Below are 24372 nucleotides of genomic sequence, written 5' to 3' on the forward strand. Positions count from 1 at the left end.
AGAAACGCGAGTTCGAGCATTTATGAATTATTACACGAGAAATATATATATTTTTTAGGATATTTTTGTAAAATATTGTTAGACTGCATATTTATTGTAATGTTGTTTAAAAGAACAGTTATAAATTCTCTCGAATAACATATATGAGTAATTTTTTGAAAATTATCAGATTCTATTAATTCACTCTGTATATCTTTCTCGTCGTGTAAAAATAATTAAAATTAAATAAATATAGATACATAATATTGTGCTAATTGGTTTCTCTCATTCTTTCACACTCAAATCATCGAAGCAAAACCGAGAGATATATAAATACTATTATTTATTTAGAAAAATATAAAGTATAAAACAAGAGAAAGTGTAAATGTTTGTGTGCATATTTCATAGATTCATCTTATATATCTTCAGTTTCTTAAAAGTTATCTTATATAACTTCCCTATTTTACACATCATATAGTTTTTATAAATCACGTTTAGAATTGCGCTGTCAGTCTTTTAATTTCATATACTTATTCAATTTATTGTAATCTCATGCTTGAAGCTATTAAAAGATTTCATCAATCTCGTCACGATAGTCATAAATCGCGATAGTCATAATTCCACGGCATTCAATCGTTTTAACTATTTCAACTATTTATAATCGTAACAGAACCAATAATTGTTTCATTCCTATAAATTATTTCTTGAATAAGATATAAAATAAAAAAAAGTTTGCATACAAACTTTTTATAAAGTATAACATATTAAGAAATTGTATATTCGCTGTTGTATGCTCGCATTTTATTCCGTCACATTTAGCGCAACCCAGATGTATCTATGGCCATTTAATATTTTATAGATTTTTGCGATATTTGGAACTATGGTTCTCCCTCTCTTTTTATCTCGAGTTGCTTGCAACAAAAGCACGAGCGCATTATAACAATTATATATATGTATCGTTCAAGATAAAAATTATTTATATGTCAACGTTCGAAAATGGTCCCACATATTGAGAATACCCTATTTTACAACTAATTCCCCATAAAAAAAAATCAAATATTATAATATATATCTCTAAATGAGTAAATAATAAAATTATACATATAAAACACTTTCTGTCAAGGACTTTGTAATTGCTTATTATCAGATTTCGTTTTTGTAAGTGACACATTAGGCACAGTTAAACTATCACTTGGATCTTGAACGCTTTCAGATGTATTTGTAGTACTGGATCTTTCACTGTTGGAATTTGAATTTTGAAATTTAGGCGTGGAAGTCCTTCCTTTTAAGAGCACAGCTTGGTCGGTACTCTTGCTAGCTTCTTTGATCGATATCGATGATACGTCACTGATATCCGGAAAACCATTCGAATCATGCTGTTTCTTAGTAGGAGAAATCATTCTTCTGGCTGTATTTATTGGTGTAACATCCGAGTTTGAAGAGGAACTAAGGGCACTTGCTTCTCGAGTTTTCTTTAGCGTCGTAACCGCCCAACCTAAACCTAATTTCTTCAAAGCTGTTTCCATTTCTTCCGGAGATGAATTCTGCTTTAACATATCTGATGATGGAGTACTCGTTATTTCTGAAATACCAGATAATCCGGAAAAACTGTACGCACTAGTAGATGTCGTTTTATATTTACTTTCTTTATGCTCTTTATTAAGATCGATACTTATGGAAGAACCAAGTTTATCTTTCGTTTGAGAAACAGGTTCTTCAGTGGTTGTGTCACATTGTAACTGTTTATTACATTTTTCGAGCATGTACTCCCGTTCAGCCTCAACTCTCGTTTCCGTAACACAATCAGACGTACTTTTTAACTTTTCAGGAGAACTGCCGATAGTTGTAGTTTCTTGTGATTTCTGTGCGGGAGACAGCTTTTCAGTAGAATGTTTCATCCCGGATGACGAATCCGCTGATTTCTTTGAGGAACTTTGATTCTGTTGAACAGGTAAAGGAGCCACATGAACAGATGGCTTAGATTTTGCCGGGCTCTTGCTACTTTTATTAACTGCATCTGTTGTATCAAATTCCACGATCGTCGATAATTCATGTCCTGATGATTCTAATTCTGGTCTGTTTGCATTAAAGTCAGAATAATTCATGAAATATAAAGAAAAACAAAAAATATATACATATAATTGAAATATACATACTAAACAGAATTATTAGATTAATTTTACCTGTACGGTCCATTTAACAATGTAACGGGAGGTTTAGGCCTTATTGATGTCGCATATCCATTGCGCAATATTTTGGGAATGCCAGTTAATATAGGAATGAAACCATTTTCTTTTGCTGTCTAAAAATGCATATAACATGTAAAATAGTATTCATACATAGAAATTGTTTTGTCAAATGGTATTAATTATTTTATCGTGCTTTTAACATGTCTAATCAAATGTTATAAATAAACTACTCATATATTTAATATATGTACAAATATTTCTCTCTCCTTTTCTCATTTGTATTTTTATGTGAATAAAAAATGTTACATGTACAAATAAAGATATGAAGATATATTACATACCTCTGAAGTAGAAGCAAGTTCGTTTGTAATGCTATTATCTTTTTCACGTTCTAATGAAGCATTCTTTTTTAGATTGAAATCCTTAAAAGAAGATACTCTATGCTGTGTCTCATCATTTTCTTTCAAAGCTGCAAAGGCGGTACTTGGTTTGTTCAAATTTTTACTTTGTTCCAAAATTTCGTTTGACAATTTCTCTATTATTTCTTCTTCGTGAAGAGAAAGCGTACGCGGGGGCCAAGAGTTACGCTCCGTTGTTTTTGTTGCCGACGTTGCTTGAGGTTTTTGCTGCATAAATCGGCTAAGCTGTATATTAACTTTTTCATTGCTAATAATTTTTGGCTTAGCTCTGCCTTCTACTACTTTGGATTCCTGTACATGTGCTTTAACAGTATCTATTAATTTACTTCGGGGAGTAGAAGTGATCGCCTGGATTTCCGCATCGCATAAAGTTTCATCCTTTAAACCTGTTTCGCTTCCTCGCATAATTCTTTGTGATTCAAGGAGAGTTCTTGCAAGTTGGGCATGAATTGCTTCTATACTGTCAATCAATCTACGTACTGCTTGGGCATCGTCACGGGATGCTTTGGGCGTAGAAATTTGCATTAAGCTATTGTCATCGCTTGGACTAATTAGCGAAAAATCCATATCTGCAATAAATATGTAATGCCATTTAAAATTTCGGACAAAAACAATGTTCTATTAACATATTCAATCTAACACATAATTCAATATGTTATTTTGTCAAGTATTAGTGATACATTATATAGATTTAATTGGAATCACAACAGTATAAAAATATCTCGTGGGTGATTAAAATTAAACTGCATATGTTAAATAAATGACGTTGTAATAATACTTTACCTTTTTGTTCATTTCGTACTTTTTCAATGAGGTCAGTTAAAGACGCTATTCTTTCCGCACATAAATTTTGTAGGTCTTCATACTTTTCCAATATTTCAGGACAATTTTTTAAAGCATAATCGTGAATATCGTCAAGTTTTATATGTAGCAATTTACATTGGGGATTTTTGCATATACAGACTTTGGATGATGGCTGCTCTGAAATAGATACACGTTCTGATGCTGCAGATTTCTGACAAACGTCTGATGGATCTGTAATGGTAGACTGGTCCTTTCGTGCCGATATCACAGTACTGCCATTCTGAGAATCATTCAAACTAAATCTAAGCATCCTGGTAATCCTATCGCGGTGCGGAATGTTCGATGGCATCATCATTGTGCGCGGCGAAGGAGTTTCCGGTGTGGAAACAGGGCTGATGTCTTGTAATCTTCTCCATTCGGGTCCCGGAGAATCTAACATTTCTAAGATCGGCGTGACGTTACTCAGAGCGTCAAACACCGATCTAGGCTTTACTGGCGGTGGGCTTGCAAAGGCGGTGGACGTTGACGTATCTGAAGTATCTTTTATCCGAATCCACCTTTTCGTTTGAGTCCGAACCTGATACGGCTTACCCGTAGATCGATCTTCATCGTTCATACCTGAAACTGTCTGTGAACTTTCCGCGCTAGCATCTATCGACACTCTGGTTTCCTGCGATGGATCTGTCTCATCTTGAGCAGACTCGCTCATGTGTATATCAACTCTTCTGGTAGCTGTGTCTGCCGTATCCAAACATTTCGTCTTCTTCTGAGGAGTCAGGCGGGAGCCTGACTGAAACCGCGAGAACCTCTTCATGGGTGACGTCGCTTTAGAACTGACGGACGTTGAGCGAATCTTTTGATAAACTCGAGGCGACGGTCGCTTCGATACTCTCACGCTGTTCTTTCTCTTCTTAGGTGTTACAATTACTTCTTTCTTATCAATCTCAATGACCATCCCACTAATCTCAGAGCTTGTCGAATTATTGCTGCTGTCGTCCGTCTCCGGTGTAATAATAGTAATTTTTGGTTCAATCGGATGGGGTGCTCGTGCAGTTGCGTCTCGGCTGGGATGTGGCGCGTCTTTTTCAGGTAATTCTACTTGTACGCTCTTATTCTCCGCTGGACCCGTTTGTTCTAGTGCTGTCTGACAAGCAATCTCAATTTTTTTTGCAGGTGATTTATCAGGTTTCTTCATCTTACGATCTTTTCTGACGCATTCGTCACTACTAGACATATTTATGACTTTAACTTCGGGTGACAAGGGCTTGGCAGTACTAGATTCTGGTGCTTTTATTGGCGTTTTATCTTCAAAGAGTGACCTCATGCTGACATTAAATATATTATCTGGCAAACTGGCGCCAAATTCTTGTAACAGCAATCTTTTTTGCCTTTCAACTTTCTTCAGCATATCCAGTATTTGTTCTTCGCGCGACATTTTACTATCTTTATCTTGTTCTGTGTGACAAACACCTGTGTGACAAACATCTGTGTGACAAACGTCTACCTGCTCTTCAATGAGATAAGGATCTTGCCATGTGGAATGTGGTACGTCATCATGCATGCCGTCTTTTTTCCGCGTTGGTAAAGTAATGACTCTTTCTGTGAGATGAGTGCGCCGGGTCGATGCGCCGTCTGTACAGAGAACCTTTTTAGCTGCACGGTTCAACCTCTTTTGATGTTCTTCCTGGCATTTACTTCTCTGATGTAGTCGCATGTGTGTATCTTCCTCCGCGGATTGAATCTGACTAGCTTTTAGCTTGCGTTCTTCCTGTGCAAGATGATCTAGATTTTGTAGCAGCGCCTGATAATCTCTCCGTACTTTCTCTCGCAAAATCGCATCCTCGCCACGACGTTGAGCATTTAATTTGTGGGTTTTGGATATATGCGTTTCTACATCGTCTGCATTTTTCATTGCCCGCGCTACTTCCATCGCGCTTGGCTCATTTCTGATGTCAATTCTTTCAACCATACCAAGAGGCCTGTCGTAGACGTATCTCTGCTGCATATTGCGATTACATTGCGATCGTACTTTGTTCTCTGTTGAAGCTGGAGTCCTCGGAGTCTTATTGCAAGTAATTTGTTCTACGACGTCAGAAAAATATGACGAGTCGTCGCTGGTTGAACTAGAACTACTACTGCTGACGCTGCTTGACGTGTTTTGTGTATAATCTTCTGGATTGTATCTTGCTATCTTGTCAGGTTTCGTTGGTATAGCGCTCATCGTTGGCACCGTTCTTCGTGGTACTTGATCATCACTTGTATCATCAATAATATGCTCGATATCATCAGACACATAATTGTCCGCTTTCTTCCTTGAGGATAACTCGTGAGATTGTACAGCAGATTTCTTTTGTAATCCCGAAGGACCCGGTTTTGGTGATAATGTTTCTTGATGTTCCTTTAGATTAGGTTTCTTTACCCTTCTAGGTGATTTTTTGGGAAGAATTTTTTTGCTTTTCCTATTTGGAGTCAGTACTTCCTGCATAATTTCCTCATTTGCACTTTGAGAAGGATTTCTTTCCATCCTGTCATTTTCCTCAGATAACGGCAGCTTTGGAAGTTTGGCCACCATCGCAGCCCTTATATTTTCTATTTCTCGCACTCTACGTAATCTTTCCTGATGAGCTGCTTCCGCATCATCGTCCATCTGTTTTGCTTCCTTCACACGCTCTAGAGCGTCCTTTCCTCTTTTTTGCGCCACAGCTCTATCTTTCCTTTCCTCTACCTCTATTATCGCGTCTGCATCCGGTTGCAAGGCAGCAGAGGCATGAGCTTGACCGATGTCCTCCAAATCTTCCTGATACTTGCGTTGTATGTCCATGATCTTTCTATCGTGCATCTCCCTAAGTTCTGACTTCCCGTCTCTCTCCAATTTGCTAAGCTCTTTTTTTGCTATATTCTTGGCACGTTCTAAAAGTCGATTCGATATCTCCTTTGACTGCTGCCGAACCTGCAACGCAATATGTCACTTTACACTTTTGACTGATGTTTACATTGTCAAGGGGCGCACGATAAAACATAGAAAATTGACAGTGTGTACAGTTCAATTATGTAGATTCCAATTAAAAGGGATCGGGGACTCGTATTTTACTCACTTCTTCGAATCTTGGCTTCGAATCGGGCCGGGTTTGAAAATTTTCGACGAATAAACATACCTGCTCCAAGCGTAACCTTCGTCGGCGATCACGTTCGTTCTTCTTGATCTGATCCAGATCGGACAGCACCATTCTCCCACGGCGTACGTTTACAGGATTCCCGGTCATGGTAACGTGTATTGACATATTTCATCGAGGAAGATCGCGTTAAACTTGCACGCGAACTCCTGCCGAACGCAGCCGTGCAATACAGTTTAACTCAAATTTAAAATGACAGGAACGGCCATGTCGGATCCGAGGAATGGCTACGATCATAAGACGCGTACTCGCACTACTCGCTGGAGTCCTATAAATAAAGAGAAGCGCGACCGCGCGACCTACGCGACCGGTGTAATGGTGCTGATTGGCTCCGCCATTTTCTGTACATTTTCATTAACGAATTTTAATTCACGAAATTTAACTCGTCTTTAAATATGATCTATGCGTCTGAAATTATGAGATACAACAAATGTTATATACCTGAATGCTCAATTAACAAGGTCGTATTCTTCAGGAATTTTCAGTTTCTAATCATCCTTTTAATTAAAAAAAAAGGCAAAGAAAAAAATATAAAAATTAAAAATAAATGGAGTCCATCACTTACACAGAAACTATTTTCTATATATGTGAGAATTAAATGCATGTTTTAAAACAGTGATCTTCTCGTAGATATCTCGTTTGGAATATTTTAATTAAGCTTTACAATTCTATTAAATAAATATATGATTTGAATATAGAATTTGAAAGAACATTATGTTTATAAAATTAAGGCGTGGAGTTTCATTATATATGAGGTGTGAATATTAAATAGTAAACAATTATTGTTAAAATTTTTTATGCAATATATATTTATACAATATATATTATTTCTTTCCGGCTATAATGATACCATCATATTTCTGCTGGAACCATTTCATGGCATCTTCTTTGGTAAGACGGTGTTGAAAACCAACCTTACCGGTCTTTCTTCTTCTATGCGCTACATTAAATCCTACACAAAAATAAAATACATATTTAATATAGATAAGTTTGACATAATATTTAAGTGTAATCTCAATCAAATAACACGTTCAGTGAAATAAACGTGAATTAAAAATATAAAACATTTTTTCTAGCACATTTAAATATATAGATACTATTACAAGACAAAAATATCTATTATACATATTTCTTGATTTTCTATATATAATTAAAATGTAGTTATTATTAACCTGGACGTCCAAGTACAACGTAGAAGTCCAAACCGTAGATACCGATACTGGGATCATACTTGATTCCCAAGTCGATATGCTCTTGAATGCCGAAACCGAAGTTTCCAGTACAGGAGAAGTTTTCCTTCCTCAATTCATATTCGCGTACCTATAACCAAAAATGACATGTTAGGAATACAGTGTTATAATACATATAGTGTAAATAATAAATGTAGAGTCTTTACTTCACCTTCAAGCCACGTTCCAGAATCTCTTCAGCTTTGGCGCCGCGTACAGTACAATGGACAGCTATCTTTTCATTACGACGGATACCGAACGAACGTACCGTATACCGAGCTTTGGAAAATACTGGTTGCTGGCCGGTCAGTTGTTCCAAGACCTATACAAAAAATTATTTTAAACTTTAAAGGTTCAATTGTTAGAAACATCTTCATTAAAACAAAAACAACATCCTTGGAAAACCTACCTTGGCGGCACGCGTCAATCGATCACCAGATTCGCCCACGCAAATATTCAGGCATAACTTCCGGATTTTGACTTCACGCATTATATTTTTGGATGCATCTTTCGGCTCCTTCTTCGTCTTTTTATCGGGCTTCCTACCGGTCTTCTTACCGGTCTTTTTCTCGACCTTTTCTTCGGGCGCTTTTTCTGCATCCTAATTAATTAAAGTACAATTATTAACATCCACATCGAGTACATTATTAACCTCTACACTTGACAGTGTACCTAGCAACGTATGAATGAAACATTTTTAATAAATCAGTCATGTTGATATTAATTAATCCAAAGTTAAGAATAAATGAATCAAGAAGCTTTATTGCCGAACAAATCTAATAGCAGCAATAGCAATATGTTAAAACCGATCGAACCAAGCGTGAAATCTCGTCCACGTGACGCAGAGACAACCTCAAAAATAGGCAACTTTAGGACAAATTTAATATTCTCCATAATTTTTAATATCAGTTATTTCTATGTCATAAGGATATTTAACAGAATTAAATTGTAAAAAAGATACACGTAGATTAAACGAAAAATCTTTGAAGCGAGAAACCAACACTCACCGCCATGTTGAAGAGAAGAGGCAATTTTCACGACCTCCGCGATAGTCGACAGTCCGCGATTCAGTTCGATTCTCACAATTTTGGATCGATCATTCCTGTTCGGGCTGTTCGATAGGCGCAGTGATATTCTTTATTACGATTGGTCTCTGCACTTAGCTCAAACGAGGATCTAAAGGCAAGAACCAATCATATTAAAGAATCGCTAAGCATTTTTTTTGTCTTCGCCAATTAACAGGCATAAGCAATTAAAGATTTAAAAAATTTCTAGGTAATAAATTTACTTATTGGATAAGAATTTACGAGAGCGTCGACGTTGACACGTTTAACCACAACCATTCACAAATCACAACGAAGGATAAAATAGAAGAAAAAAATAAATAGAGGAAATTGTTGATTTTTTCTTAATTTTTGCAACAATACAGTTTACTTTATATTACAATTAAAAGTATAATAAATTTCACAATTGGAAAAATTAATTAGAAAATATGAATGAGTTAAACAAAGCGGCATAAAGTTTGAACATAAATATCCGTTATAAATTACAAAATATATATTAATATTCTAAAATTTTGCTTTTTCTTAATTAAATAAAAATAAATTGAAATGAAGCAAAAGTTATAAAAGAAACTTATTCTTATAAGAATTGATTTGCGAGACGAATTTAACGCTGCAATAACTCGTAAAAAAGACTGCACTGTTAATATTTAAATATATTTATTGTTCATTTTGGAGGTATGACATCTCTACTTGCCATAGATCTAAAATGATTACATAGCACCTTCGATAAAAAGGTTGTTTGCTGTAGACATGCTCATCGTAAATGACGTAAATGTAGCTGACCGCTCGAATAAATCATGGCGAATCGTCGCATTTCTGATTGACGGAAAGCGTACATGAAATTTAAGTACAGGTGCCAGCATGAAAACATGATCTGAAATAAAACCTCGGATACTAAACGAGAAAATTTTATGCATATTAAGGCCTCGATCTTAATATTTATAGTTTAGCAGACATTAGTGTACACAACCATATACTAAATACACGACCCCTTTACTCTTTAGTTACGTAACAATTACATTTCTCTTGTCTCTCGAATGCTCTTGTTCGTCGAGGCAATGCGGCTTTTCAAACATATATATAATTACGAAAATTAATCTACTTATTGCTTTGTGGCGCAATCGTGTTTCTTCTTGTTGGTTACCATGGAAACTGAATATAAACTCACTTATCTATCTGAAATGTATAGATAGTAAAAGATCCCTCGAACAAATTACGCAGGAAACTTTTTCTTTGCACATTATATTTTATACTTTTTATACCTTATTCTGCATAATGCGTATTTTTCATCGATTCCATCAGTTTTCATAGGAAACCCGCGCGAATCTATGTACTCATTAATCGTAATCAAGGAAATTAATCTATTTGTTGATTTGTGAACCTGTCGTGTTTTTTTCGCTTACTGTGAAAACTGAATATAAAACTGATTTACTTGGATAATCTCTTTAACTGTAAATTCTCTTGAATAAATTACGCAGGAAACTTTTTACTTTTACATTCTATTTTATACTTTATAATTACCTAATTTTGCGTAATGCTTATTCTTTATCGATTTCATCAGTTCTCATAGGAAACCAGCGCGAATCTACGGAAAGCTCTCCTTATTCATTCCGTTAAATAATTGTACATTCACTCATTTGATTATAAATTATACTGATACGCTTGATCTTTATAATAATTTGCCGTAACGAAAATATAATACGTTATGCTCCTAAGAGAGAAAGATCAACATTTTACCTAAATGCATTTTCAGCACATTCTAACTGTCCTTTATATGGAATATTTAATTTTCATCATATTGAATATGCAATTCATTTTTCGGGATAAGTTCAAGGAAATTTCTTCAAAATCGTTTCTCATACATTTGAAATTATGTCGCGGGAATAAATAATCATCGGAACAATAAATGCTGATTTTTATCGAGACTTCTCGCTCCATGTTTGATTCTGTATCCCCCCCCCCCCCCCCCCCCCCGATACAAAGCGTAATTGCACGTAAAACATATATGACATTTCCACGATCGTTTCGTCAGACGTTCTATTTACAGTAACGCGCGCAGCTATATTCCGCTGCGATTCCCGATTAGCTCTCTAGGCCTCTCGAACGATCGAAGGAACGATGCAGGGAGATGTCGGCGGTAATGCAAACGAGGTAGGATAACGACACAGCGTTATTTTCCAATTTAATTTATTAATTTGTACGTCTATGTACAAGGCTGCGTCGAGCTAAACACTCTTCTCTATGATACATTACATGTCCTCTTACGTAAAACTCAGGCCCACTTGCGGGAAACAAGGTTGCAATAAATTACCAAGTTATGCGAAAGAAGTCGCTAAGAAAAATAAAAGAATGATTGCGAGGCGCTTTACCGCCCCGCTGCATTCAGCTATATACAGTACAATAAAACAACGCTAAATGCGCAATCTTCCGCGTGCAAAGACTGACAATAGCATTGACGATGCTGCTACGACTACTCGTCGTCACCAAGCGTTCGCTAAGGAAAATAAATTAAGAAAATAAGCACCAGAGATTTGACTTTGTGCTAAATTATTATAAAATAATGCATTATAGTACGATGCACCATTCTCAGCATCCTCCCTGCCCTTTGTATCCTAATTGTTTATATTGCATTGGTAATAACAGCTTATTTTCCTGTCGCTACGAATTTCGAATACAATATTAATTTCTTTAACTACCCTGCCATTATAGCTTTCTTAATTTGTTTTTTTGTTCTCCATATCGTTGAGATTTCAATCTTTAACTATGTAAGAATATGGACTGCACTAAATAATTTGCGTATCTTATAGCGAGATATTGAGCGAAATGTTCCCAAGTGTAAAGATTGTTCGGTCTATTAAACCTGCGCAAAATTGGGATATTTATTAACTATAGATATTAATAAAATAAAATGAATAAATAAAATAAGATAGACTAAAAGCCGCAGTTTGACTAGTTTTTACTAATATTGTGTATTACACAATATTTTTCTATAAAAACGATATTTAGTTGTATTGTCGATTTCTTTTGATTTGTAAAAAATAAATTATTAAATAAAAAATTTATTAAATAGTATGCATCGATTTTTATACATAATTCTAATAATGTAATTAATATAGTTGATATATAACGAATCTTTTGAATTATATCGCCAATTATACACAATGTATCTTGATTTTTAAATTTTTGCGTTATCAAATGTAATATAATGCGTAAATATTATAAAACTAGCAGTCCACGGATACATAGTCGAAGATCATACAATTATTTTTGTTAAAATAATCTTTCATCTTCGTTTGAGCTAGTAACTTATGGATTTCCCTTCATTTATCACAAACTATCAAAAAACCCTTCTGTACCTATCCGGTTTTTAATTCATTATAGATTTTAAAATAAAATTTAAAATGTATAATGATTTTGTGTATTTTTACTGTACACAGTATATTTCGCCCTTCTGTATTCGTCTCAGTTTTAATTCATTCTTTAGAATAAAACTTAAAATATGTTTGTATAGAATAGCAATCTGATTTGTATATCTTATTAACGTTAACACCACTTTCTCATGATTATTTACAACGATTCACCACGTTAGATTCGAAAATTACTGTATCAAATCAGCGAATACGTCAAAAGTGTAGACAGTCGATAATACTGACGACAGGAGCATATCGTGTACTCAAGTAATTACATTACACGAACTAAAATTTCCAGGTAGCAAAACAAATAAGCTCTTTCTCTGCGAACATGTTAAAAAATAATTCGCTGGAATTGATCGATTCGTCCCCTATCGCATTACAGATTCTACAAAATATTCACAATAAACCACCTTTACGACCAAAAAGAAGCGAACTTATTGCTCCCAATGCCGACTGTTTGGATTCTTTAGTTACAGGCGTCGGAGCTGGCGGCTTAACTCGTCCCAAATCGGGTCTCGTCGCTTTAGCACCCGATCGTCGTTGTCGATCTGGCGACTGACCCGTTGCTCTCGAGCTAAATGCATTGGAACCGGACACGCTTGGTTTGGGCTCCTTGTCATCCCGTTTACCCAGCAATGACGACGGTTTGCTCGACGGAAATTCGTCACAAGTGGAGGATGTTGAAGACGAGGGAGATATTAACTTCTCTTGACTCATACTGGAGGACATCGAAGTTTTGAGGAAAGTCAATTGTGCCATTGGACTTCCAGTCGAACGACGCGTGTATAGAGCACCCTGCAGAGCTAACGGCGAGATCGACGAGCTAACCGTAGTGGCTATGATTGTATCAATACCAATCCTTTCCAATTTCTCCACCAGACGTATCCCCGTGAGAGCTTTCTTCTCCGTGCGCGAGATCGTCGACTTCGGTCTTTTTTTCTTAGCTTGCACCGGCGCTGGAGGCTCGTAACTAAAAGTACGTCTCAATAATTCCGCCCCGGTGCTAAGCAGTCCCAATGTCAACGAGGCACCGCTCTCCGGTGGTGGGGACGATGACCTAGGTGACAGACTCGCATCAGGACTATTGCACGGTGTAGCAGTCGGCGAGAAATTCCGTTCGTCAGTAGGTGTGCCTATGCACGAGGGCGTGACGGCTTTGATTCCTCTTTCGTTCAGCATCTTGGCCAATCCAAGCGTGGTGGAGAATGTTGAAGTTGAATTGCGACGGCTGTGTGTGCGAGGAGTGCTCATACCGGAATTCATACCAGAATTCATACCACTGTTGGGCGCTGAGGCGACACGACTGCTAACGATGCTCGGTGTCACGCTGCTGATGGTATGATCATCCGGATGCATCACGGTGCTGTTAGTAAAGGTGTAAATGGAGCCGGTGTCTTGGAATGGTTTACCGGGATTAGTGTATTCCTCATCTTCCTCCAAATCGCTCAACGCGAATGTTATAAGACCGAGATCCTCGAGAGCGCGGCCACCTCTAGTCTTCACGCCTGGTCTGTCCTCCAGTAATCCACCTAATGTTGGCGTCGCCAGTCGCGACCAATGATGCAACGTCTGGGAGCCTTCCATTGGTTTGACTATCTGCAGTTTCTGTGGGATACGCCAAGCGTTGCCGCTGTTGCCGCTGAAGCCGCTCAGATTGCCGCTACTGCCGGTCGACATGATGCTGTCCGGAGTGCGACAGTCGAAAGGTAAGAAGGTTGGCGGGGAATGTAATATGCCACCGTCGTAATCGTAACTGTAGCCGGCACCTGTGCTGAGACACGCACGCCTCGCTAATACTTCCGCGGGTGTTAGACGACGTATAGCGGCTTCTAAATCAGCAGCACCAGGAGCACCAGGTACACCCATTCGTTGTGGTCCCCTGAAATATAGCAGAGTTTCACTTTCAGATCATATTGGAAAATCGATTTGTATTTTTTTCACGAAAAGAAAAATGGATACATACGGATAATCTTCCGTCTCGATGAGCAAGGATCCGTCATTACTTTGACCGGTAGAATCCAAACTGGGAAATGTAGATGCTTGCTGTCGCACTTGCCCACAACTCATCCGCGGGCCAACAGAACTGCTGGACAATGTCGACGTCGTCATGGAACCTATTCTAGGAAACTGATTGGGATCCATTCCCGCACACGTTGCACGAGATGCGCTACGAACGGTCTCAAACACTTTCTTGTAGGTTGGTCTACAAAATAAACGCAATACAAATTATTTTATTAACTGCTACGTAATTATTGAAACTATAATTCTTATGGTTTGAATATGCAAGAATATTTGATGAAAATTTCAAATCTAATAATAACATAAGTTATATTCAAATTTAATAATAATAGAGCATTAGACGCAGCTTCGTAACGTACATCCTGTCACCTGCACCGATCCCAGAATCAATACTTAATTCCGAGTAAAGGGACGATTCCAGTTCCGAAGCGATAGAATCCGGTTGAGGTGCTGCGCCCATCGATGGGAATAACGACCCACCACGTACAGTTGGCATTCCACGTTTTCTCTGTTTTCGCAACTGCTCTTGCGTTTCGGCTAGTAAGTTCACCACCTGAAGTATATAACATGCAGTGTCTCGATAGAGATGTATTTTTACAGAAAAAGATTTATACAAACGAGATAATAATTCAGATCTTAATGTATTAACCATCGAGTTATTTTTCTATATATATTACATGATTCTCACGAGACTTGAACGAAATAATTAATTACTCTATCGTTTCTCATGTTTGCAAAAAAATGTACCTCCGCATATCGTTCTTTGAATTCAGCTAGTTCAGCGGCAAGTGTATTTTGATTATCCCTAGTGATGACTAGAGTCGCTCCCACTTCGTCGTGCTCCGCCATCAGCTGAGCGAGTCTAAGCTCTGTCTCAGCTAATTTCGCAGTAAGACTAATTATTTGCTCATGCTGCAATCGATTCTCATCCTTTTGCCGACCGAGCTCCTCCGCTATCCCATCCACCTCCATGTTGGCGTTTGCTATTATTTGCCAGAAGTTATTTAACAATGCTACAGCCGTCTGATGATCATATGATCTCATTATCGATTAAAAAGTTATCTAATTTTGCCAATACAAATTGATTAAAGCATTATTTAATATAAAATATAAAATATGTATTACAAGCAGATACATTTTCATACAAAAACAAACAGATATAGATACGATAGTATACCTAATTGCGTCGCGATGTCTTGTACAAGACGTGCCTCCTGTTCCTCGGAATTGTCGGCATCATGCACTAGTTTCGCGAACTCGTTACGAAGCTGCTTATTCTCGTCTTCCAAACAGCTAACCTTTCTCTGCAACATGTCCAAATTAATGCCGCGCAGGCCGGTAGGAGTTCCGGCCTCCGAGCTAGACTCGTCCACATCGTTCGTCAATATCTGTATCAGCTCGGTCTTCTTCAACACCTCATGGTTCAACTGTGTGATCTTCTCGTTCGCTTCCTTAAGCTCAGCTTCTAAAGCGTTTACCGTAGTCTCAAGCTTCTGATTGTGTGCCAACAGTTCCTTGCCGATGCGCGCTGTCAGCTCCAAGTCTTTTTCTTTCTGTTAAAGAAAACCGTAGCCGTTTAATTTTCGTAGTTGTTATAGCTTTGAAGACCTCTCGTCTACAATTATTGCTAATCCATTGTCAAATTATCTTTAATAGTATTTCTTACATAAAATAATGTATTTTTATCAATATTTCTGAAAAGATAATGTTATCTAAAGAGAATTTCTAATAGTTCTCTTTAAATTGCTAAAACTTGAAGGTAATTCAGGAGTATGAGTAAGAATATATACAGAAATAAATTTTAAACAAATTTTTAATAACTTGAGAGAAGTTCTATATATTCTACGCGAGTGCTAATTATATAACTGTTTACAAGTCATTTAAACGGTCATCACTTATCAATTCGTTACGGCTTATCGATTTTGTTTCGGACGTCTCTTTAATATTTTTAGATACGGACATTTACGACTCGTAAAATTTTAACGACGCGATATGCACAGCGCGCGGGCTTAGTTTCTATTAGCTCTTGCTTCCCGGTCAGGCTTACCTCCTCCAGAAGCCTTGTGACTGCCTCTATGTCATTATAGGTCTTGGTCATTTGGCTCACCCGGTTGCTACATAAGACTGTAACAGAGTGATGAGTTCGTTATTAAACTGCTAAAGAATAAAAAGAAATATAGTTAAAAAAAGAAATACGAATACAGCACTATACAATGTGTGCAGAGAGGCCGGACCATTACATTTAAGCCCTGAAAATAATACAAGCAACGCTTTGATAGACTTCTTTTTAATAGCTTTTATCTTCTTATATGGACAAATATTACAGAATGTATGTTGTCGTTAGTACATTATCAATATAGTTGAATTTTTACACATATATTGCAGTCTTTCGATTCATGATTTGTATGATTAACCTGATATAATAATCCACTCTTATTTCTTTAATCTTGGTTTTTTTCTCATACATCTAAATCATTTTTATAACATTATATATTTTTGTAGTTTTATTCAATTTTTAATATTAGTTTCATACTCTCTCAAATGTGAACCACATAAAATCGATCGCATCGTATGTACGATGTAATTCTCTACAACTTATAGAGCACAAACAATCGATGTATGGGATGCAGTATCACGTTTCATTCGTTAAACAATATTTCGCGCACAATCCGTTTGCGATATCGATAACACTGATGCGCACGATGGTGATTGAGACCGATAAAATTTCAGCGAGTTCAGCTTTCGATATAATAGATACGCAGAATTTCTCATTCGCGATGCTATAACTGTGAGTGGAGTAAATGTCAATCTTTCTTTACTCGTAATGTCGAAAATTAAATTCGTCGAAATTATACCGGTTCGAATTCCTTTACTTCGAAATATAAAGTAGGACATTTTACCACAAATGAAAGCTTTGCTCCTTTCGGAAGCGAACTGAATAACAGAATGATTAGATCTTCACGCATGTATTACCGTCCCGCATATATTTTATTTTTGTATATAATCGATCTTCTATTATTTATAATCCCCCGCGCAACGATCTAAAAATGTGGGTAATTCTATGTCGGGCAAACGAAACGCAAATCCCAATCGAGTATTCACGCATTCTTCGACAAACTCATCGTTTAACTTCATTTAATTGGCAAGAAAAAGAATATATATAGTTATTTTGATCCATGTAGAAACGATATTTTGAGATTGCGGTGTCAACATGATTTATAAATAAAAACTTCAAGTTTCGGCGCAAATATTTTGGACCAAGAGCCACGTTAGTTCGCGTGCACGCTCCAAGCTTTATCTTTGTTTTCTTATTTGTCCGAGCACATGCGCCAGTTTCTATTGCCATGGTTATCTTAATTATATTTTATTTTGTTAATACTTCTTATAAAATCATCAATAAGTTTCCTTCAATATCAATACTATTTTGCAAAATATAATTTACTTAATTATGTTCAATGTTTCGACAATTTTTTGTTTGAATGACGTGGACTTGTAACGTGATCGGCTAATATTAAGGAATTTGTCTGCGATAACATGATGTATTTCTGATTACCTGAGGACATCAAGTTAAAGGATTCTGGCGCGTATTTCATGCATTCGAAACAACCACGATCTCGCAATGTGAGTACGCTAAAAGTACGCGCGAGCATTGCTTCGAAAGAGCAACGTGGGGGCTTTAAACCTTCAAGACTTGGCCGGGTCCACTTCATGGAAATCGTTAGTCTTCATAAACAGCTTCGTTGCGTTCTTGATCTTCATCACGAATTCCCGAAGAGATTCTAACTGTACGCGCTTTTAATGCACTCGACATTTTCACGACGTTACACCTGCAACTTCTCCAGATCAACTGGGCTAAAAATCTCTCCGTAAAATTTACGCTGCTCGTCGAGAGTTTTCACGAGAAAGAAATGAAAAAACGAAGTCGAACGATAAGCAACAGATGCAGCGATATTCAGCAGCTGATCGCTCGTTCCGCGCACGGGACGGGCTGCATCGTGGAAAATCGCGGGAGTATCGCGTGTCTCACGATCGGAGGGTGATCCGACTCTAATGAGAGCGGCGAGAAAACGTGGCACGCGAACGAGGGAAACACGAAAGCGTGGAGAGACGGAATGAGATGCTCGCGTTGCACGAAAGAGACTCTTGCATCCCTTCTATCGATCGGCTTTGGCGCATCCCGCGCCAGGTGGACCGGCCGGCCGTCGGAAAGCGCAGACGCCGCGTCCACGTCCAAGGTCGCGCCTTCCAAAAAGCTCTACAGCGTCCGAAACGGGGAAAGGGATGAGGAACAGATTAAGGTGTAATATATTATCAATTTGTGCGTCGTAAACGGATTCGAAATAGGGAAGAGTGTGCGAAGAGTAAGGGTACCTGAAAGTACTCGAGAATCGAAAGGGATTCACTTCAACCTTCGGTTCATCCGACAAAAAATGGATGCTTCGCTCATATATTCTAATATGATATGATTTCGCGTTTCGACAAGCCTCACATTTTTGATAGTTTAAAAATCTCTGCAAGATTAAATCTAAATGTATAAATTTAAAATGTCTGTATGTTTCCTACGCTCAGAGAAATGGACAGTTCGTTCAAAGATTAACAAAATGGATCAATTATCAATGATATCCGGCTATCATTGATTGGACATTATTCTAATCTTGATCGGCTAGTATTAACTCCTAAACCCTTTGACCGATCTAGACCAAATTTTGCATAATTACTCTCTAGACCCTTGCGGAAAATACCGCAGGCTACCGTGAAACTTAGACACCCCATCCCTTTCCCCTGATTTCATCTCCTTGACACTTTGTGATGATAATCCTGTGGGCAACGTCGAGTAGTTTAAAGTTTATATAAAGCTAAACAGCTACTAATTCTGAGCTGTTCGTTTTTTTTTATCTCCATATAATGAGAGCTAGTTGAAGAAATAGCTCATTAAACTCTTAAAACAAGTTTTGGAAGCTCAGGCAGGTGCACCGGACTAAACGACTGGGAAAAGAAACATCGAAACTTATATGCATTCATTTTTCTAGGACTATTTAATTGGGAATTAAATCTGTTATTATTTTGTAGGTTCCGATGTATCGTAAATTATATCGATTAACTTCATTTTGTAGCGATAAAGGCAAGATATACACAGTACTGTGTATATTTTTCATACTTTTACCTTTTATTTAAAGAAACCTATGTCGCAGCTTAAAATACTAAATGTTTGTAAAAGTGAAATAAGACGACATAGCGGAATAGATTTGAGATCATATACCTCGACAAGAGGCAGATGCTTCACGGGTGTCTTCATCACGTAATTGGTTCATGAGCGATCTTTTTTTTTTCTATTGAAAAGGGACGCCTGTTTATACCGTAATAATACTGAAGAAGCGAGACTAAACGTAATGGGCCACTTTCAATTCCAACGAGAGGCGCTTCGATGCCCACCACTGCATCCCGAACGGACTCATCGTCGTCGTCCTCACGACGACGACGCGGTGTCTACTGTCTTCATGAGCGAATTACGTTAACAGACACCTTCACGGCCAATTGACCGCGATGATCGATGAGCGAATTTGCAGAAAGTGCTACGGATTCCTCGACACGCGAGGCGAAAGATTTCCCTGCCGATCGAAGCACGATGCTGAAAGGAACTAAATCGACACCGGGGGTATCGATGTCGTAGTTCTCTCTGTTTATGTGAGAACATATAAAATGAAAACCTCTGTTTGGAATTTTTTAAGTTCACCAAAAACTTGAGAGCTTCAACGTTAACTTGTTAATCTCGCACGAGATATTCGAGGGAAAATTTTTATCACAGAATATTTTTTCAAGTAAAATCTTAATTTTTTAAAATTCTTTTTGCATATAGACTGTACGATTTGGAACACACACTTTAATTTTTTACTTGAGCTTTGACTTTTCTTCTTAGGTGTTTCCTTCGCATGTACTCCTTTGATAGCGAACCAGTTCCGTAAAGAGGTGAGATCGAGAAAATTTATGAAATCGCGTTTGCGACCTCGTAATATTTTTATCGTAAGATAAAATACAGTTCGCAGCGCGTTTTCGACATCTTTTTATAATTCGCTTTATGTGAAACAGTGCGATTAAAAACCACGGACCGTGCAGTTAAAATATCGCTCTAACTATCGGAAGGCTACGGTATTGTATCCTTCACGAGAGATACGGTTGAACGCAACCAGTATTTCGTTCAATTTAAATCGAAAATACAGAGCGTGTCCCAAAACTAGACTGTAAACTGATAGAAAGTCATTGTAGAATAAACCCTTTTATACGCTTCATTTTCCCCCAAAAAATAAGTCATACAGACACTTTGTATAATTCAATATATTTTAACTAACATATTTTAATAATTATAAATATATTTTCTCTGTTGCATAATTTTACCGTGTTTCGCTGTAAGATACTGTGTATTTATCGTAAATTAAATTATTCTTTAATCGACACATTCCTCGTACAATCTACACTTCTTGGATAATTTACTATATTTACGTTACGTATACTGAGCAGGAGATTAATTAATCAAACAACATGTATTGACCACTCCCCAAAGGTAATATTATTTGAAAATAAGACGCACTTGATCTTGATTAAGATACGCTTATTTTAATCGAGCAAAAATTCTTGCAGATAATAACAAAGATTTTATGTACTTATCAAAGATATACCAAATATCGGATTACAACCTGAATTTATATCATATGATACCAGTTATTCCGCACAGGACGAGATTTAAAACCGGTCTTGACTCTTTTTTTTATATTCATAAAAGGGCGACGCAAACTCGTCGACCTGGGACGATTGGAATGCAGATAAACCTTCCCTGCCGGAAAATCATGAAGAGACACGCAAATAACGTCCTGTGTGCGTTAATTCATTCGCGTCATATAAAAGGAAAATTGATTCTTTCCGGAAATTTTCATTTATTACCCAATACTTTTGCAGAAAAAAATACGGTATTAAACTAATAAAAAAATATATATATAAAATTTAATAATTTTGCAAAACACTGATAATATTCTTTTTAAATACTGTTATCGATATTTTTGTGATAACACTGTAATTAAAAAAAAATTTACAAAGTCGTATCTTTTCAAACAAGTCGATAGCACGTGCATAGCGGCAAAAATCAAGATATTTCCACAAAGCGGATTTGCAAAAACTTATATAAAAAAACAAGCATATAAAAACAAAATGTGCAATAATAAAAAATGGGCTCATCACGTAGCTTCGTTATCTTATCTATCTTATCTAATTTTATCGAGACAAGTAATTATTTATTGTCGGTGTAAAATATTCCTTATCTAACGTGCGTGCACTGTACCATCTATCGCTCGAATTTAAGCTGTGTGTAGTTTCGATCAAGCTGTCCCCGTTGGACAAAAATATTTTCAAAAGCTAATGATCAGGCGAGTGAAGTCCAAAGCGGAGAATGATGAGACGAACGTTTAAAACGTAAAAAAAAAAAGAAAAAGTAGTGAAACACACGCCGAAGAGACAGACGACAAGAATGCCACTTAGAAAAGTCCACACTGCGCCAGAAAAATATTGATTCGTTAAATATTATGAATTAATATCGTGGATGGAAAACGTAGATTTGCGTGCTCTGTGCGACTTGGATTTACGAAAGTATATCATGTCGCGTCAATCAGAGTTGACCAGAATACAAAGTATCATCCACAGTGACAAGAGAAAGTCTACGGTTACATAATTTTGCTAATCGGCTAACAAACATAAAGAGAATCGATTGGTCTCTACCAACTTTAAGACATATGACATGAGTTTAATATGCCTGCGCTTCTGCAAAAATATTTGCATTTAATTACATTTGCACGGCCCTCCCCTTCAATTTAATCACGTAAAAAGCTGCAGAAACCGATGGGAATCAAGAAAACGACGGATAAATGTAAACATAGAAGGCAATTCTATAAAACAACCCCGATTAATTCCCATTACATAAGTTAATTAGCCCGAGTTTTTGTTCAACATCGTAGTGCCATTTTTATACATAATATCGATGTAGCGAAGGACAATTTAATTTCACAATCCTGACGCAGTGCGAACGCAAACAACACAACGATCAGGCCAACAAAACGGGGTTACTGACAGGAGGCGCACGTGCAGGATGCCCCTGTCGGCGAGCCGAGGAGGAACAACGGCAAGCCCTCGACGGCGCAGCCCTTGCATCCCCAGCAGGGTGCGCTGACTCTCGTTGTCGGCACCGAGGAACCTGAGACGAGATAATTCGCCGCTTCGAAGAGAGACAGGCACTCGTCATCGTCGTCGGTATCGACGTCGCGGTGCTCGCCGGACGTCGCCGGCGGCAGCCTGATGTCGTCGTCGTACTCGTAGGGATCATCCTCCTGCGGATCGTCGTGGTCGTGGCCGGTCTCCTCCGGCTCCACGACGTCCGGTGTCGGCGTCCTCTCTTCGCGAGCCGCGGTTTTCTCCTCCAGGGTATTCGCGGGGTCCGTGGACCGGTTCCGACACCAAGAGCTGTCGTAAATAGTCTTTCATGCTGACGCGCTTTCGCGATTGTATGGTGATTCGCGTGGGGAATAAGAGAAAAAGGGAGAGAGAATGATCGAATGCGCGATAAGGAACCGATTGTTATATCTAATGCATGTATATGTCCAAACTGCGAGTAATTTGTGTAGTAGTATATATATATATGTATAAATATATATAGTATATATATATATGTATAAATTAGTTGATCGTATGATGAAATGGTTATATTGTATAACAAAACAGAATTCGAAAAAAAAACGTAATTATTATAAAAATGAAAGTAAAGAGAGTTTTATTCTGTTTGCATTAGGGTTAATAACCAAATCAAATTTCGCAACAATGAAACATTTCCGCGTGACGAAGTTCGAATTAACGTCTCTATCTGTCCGTACTCCGATTGTTAATCATGATCGACAAAGCGGTCTTTTGTTATCATTTCCCGTGTAGGTATACGCTTTCCCTTTCATATTGTTCTTGCATAACGATTTTAATCTTTTTGACTTTGTCATTTCGCTAATGGATAGTGCAATGACCGCATTAATTTCATTAGGTTCATCATTTTTTCAAAGCTGCTTTATCAGTATGTCCCAAAAAATTGGTTCATTATGGTTCCAGTTCGTGAGGTTTTACACAGTTCTCAATGCTCTGTTTCCATTGGCACACAAAAAGAGTTTCAACAAGGAAATTATTATACAAATAAACCGAGTAATTAAATATGCCGAGTTAAAATAATAAATCAAATTGTATATAAGTTATATAACAGCTTAATAATGATAGCATTAATTTTCATTTTATTTAGCTTATACCGCCCTTTATTTGAAGCGGTCTTTTTATTATTAATTTTTATTACTAAATTGTTTTAAAAAAATCACTAAAAACATCTTGCATAAAACTTATATAAAAACGAGTAGCTGTAACTGCATTATGCTCGTACAGCACCTCACGGGAAGGATGAGCAGGTAATTATTGATTTTCTTCGTCCCGTGCATAAGTATCTACAGCAGATAATCGAGAATCTACAAAACCCCGTATTTAAAAAATACTGCGCAGGTATTATATAACTGAGTCAAAAGAGACAATTTTTTTTCACGAGAATGTTCTTCTTTAATGCATTATATAAAAATCATACATAATAAGAATTAAAGAGGACGTAAGACAGTGGTTTTAAGAAAAATATTTCGTGTATATTTTTCAGAATTCATCAATCTTTATCCTATACGTCCGTTTGTAATTTTGTATCCTTGTATGTCACGTAATTTTCCTCACTGTGTCGCGTGAGCACGTTTAAGATCAAGAAAGAAGATCCAGCATCGTAGAGCATTAATGATTACTACGTAATCAATATCATTTAGAGTTTCCTGCTTTTTGCGGCACGAGTGCAAATCGCCTACTGCAAAATAATCGGAATTATGAAACCCGCGCTTTTGTTATCAATGCCATTTGTCGTTTTGTGTCCCATTTCTGCAGTTTGCAGTGCCGCAACTTGAATACGCGGCTTTCGCGTGCATTGTTTATCGCATTGTTTTCGTTTATTTTACAGCGAAACGCATCAAAGCTCTTTTTTAA

General features: G+C 37.3%; 3 protein-coding genes across 10 annotated transcripts in view; all 3 read right to left on the reverse strand.

Annotated features, from left to right (window-relative positions):
• Positions 1–73: 73 nt before the first annotated feature.
• LOC112462006 lies at positions 74–6765 on the reverse strand. The gene is made up of 5 exons (XM_025027496.1): positions 6547–6765; positions 3371–6341; positions 2510–3156; positions 2163–2281; positions 74–2055 (listed from the first exon to the last, which is right to left on the reverse strand). The coding sequence occupies exons 1-5, from the start codon at positions 6670–6672 to the stop codon at positions 1098–1100; spliced, it is 4821 nt and encodes a 1606-aa protein (XP_024883264.1). The 5' UTR covers positions 6673–6765; the 3' UTR covers positions 74–1097.
• Positions 6766–7343: 578 nt separating this feature from the next.
• Positions 7344–8821, reverse strand: LOC112462015 (60S ribosomal protein L11). Its single transcript, XM_025027508.1, has 5 exons — positions 8801–8821; positions 8203–8394; positions 7966–8115; positions 7737–7884; positions 7344–7516 (listed from the first exon to the last, which is right to left on the reverse strand). The coding sequence occupies exons 1-5, from the start codon at positions 8804–8806 to the stop codon at positions 7389–7391; spliced, it is 624 nt and encodes a 207-aa protein (XP_024883276.1). The 5' UTR covers positions 8807–8821; the 3' UTR covers positions 7344–7388.
• A 2206-nt stretch (positions 8822–11027) lies between these two features.
• The window catches only part of LOC112462019 (trafficking kinesin-binding protein milt), a 43335-nt gene continuing 29990 nt past the window's right edge, over positions 11028–24372 (reverse strand). For 5 of the 8 annotated variants that reach the window (XM_025027515.1, XM_025027518.1, XM_025027519.1 and 2 more), the window contains 6 exons: positions 16337–16413; positions 15467–15842; positions 15037–15272; positions 14649–14842; positions 14234–14473; positions 11028–14149 (listed from right to left, as the gene is read on the reverse strand). In XM_025027515.1, the coding sequence (XP_024883283.1) occupies positions 12667–14149; positions 14234–14473; positions 14649–14842; positions 15037–15272; positions 15467–15842; positions 16337–16413 (2606 nt within the window). In that variant the 3' untranslated portion in view covers positions 11028–12666. The other 3 variants (XM_025027522.1, XM_025027521.1, XM_025027520.1) reach the window with 3 other exon arrangements.

Source organism: Temnothorax curvispinosus, unplaced genomic scaffold (genome assembly GCF_003070985.1).
Source record: "Temnothorax curvispinosus isolate PA1 unplaced genomic scaffold, ASM307098v1 QBEX01011959.1, whole genome shotgun sequence".
Classification (NCBI taxonomy): domain Eukaryota; kingdom Metazoa; phylum Arthropoda; class Insecta; order Hymenoptera; family Formicidae; genus Temnothorax; species Temnothorax curvispinosus.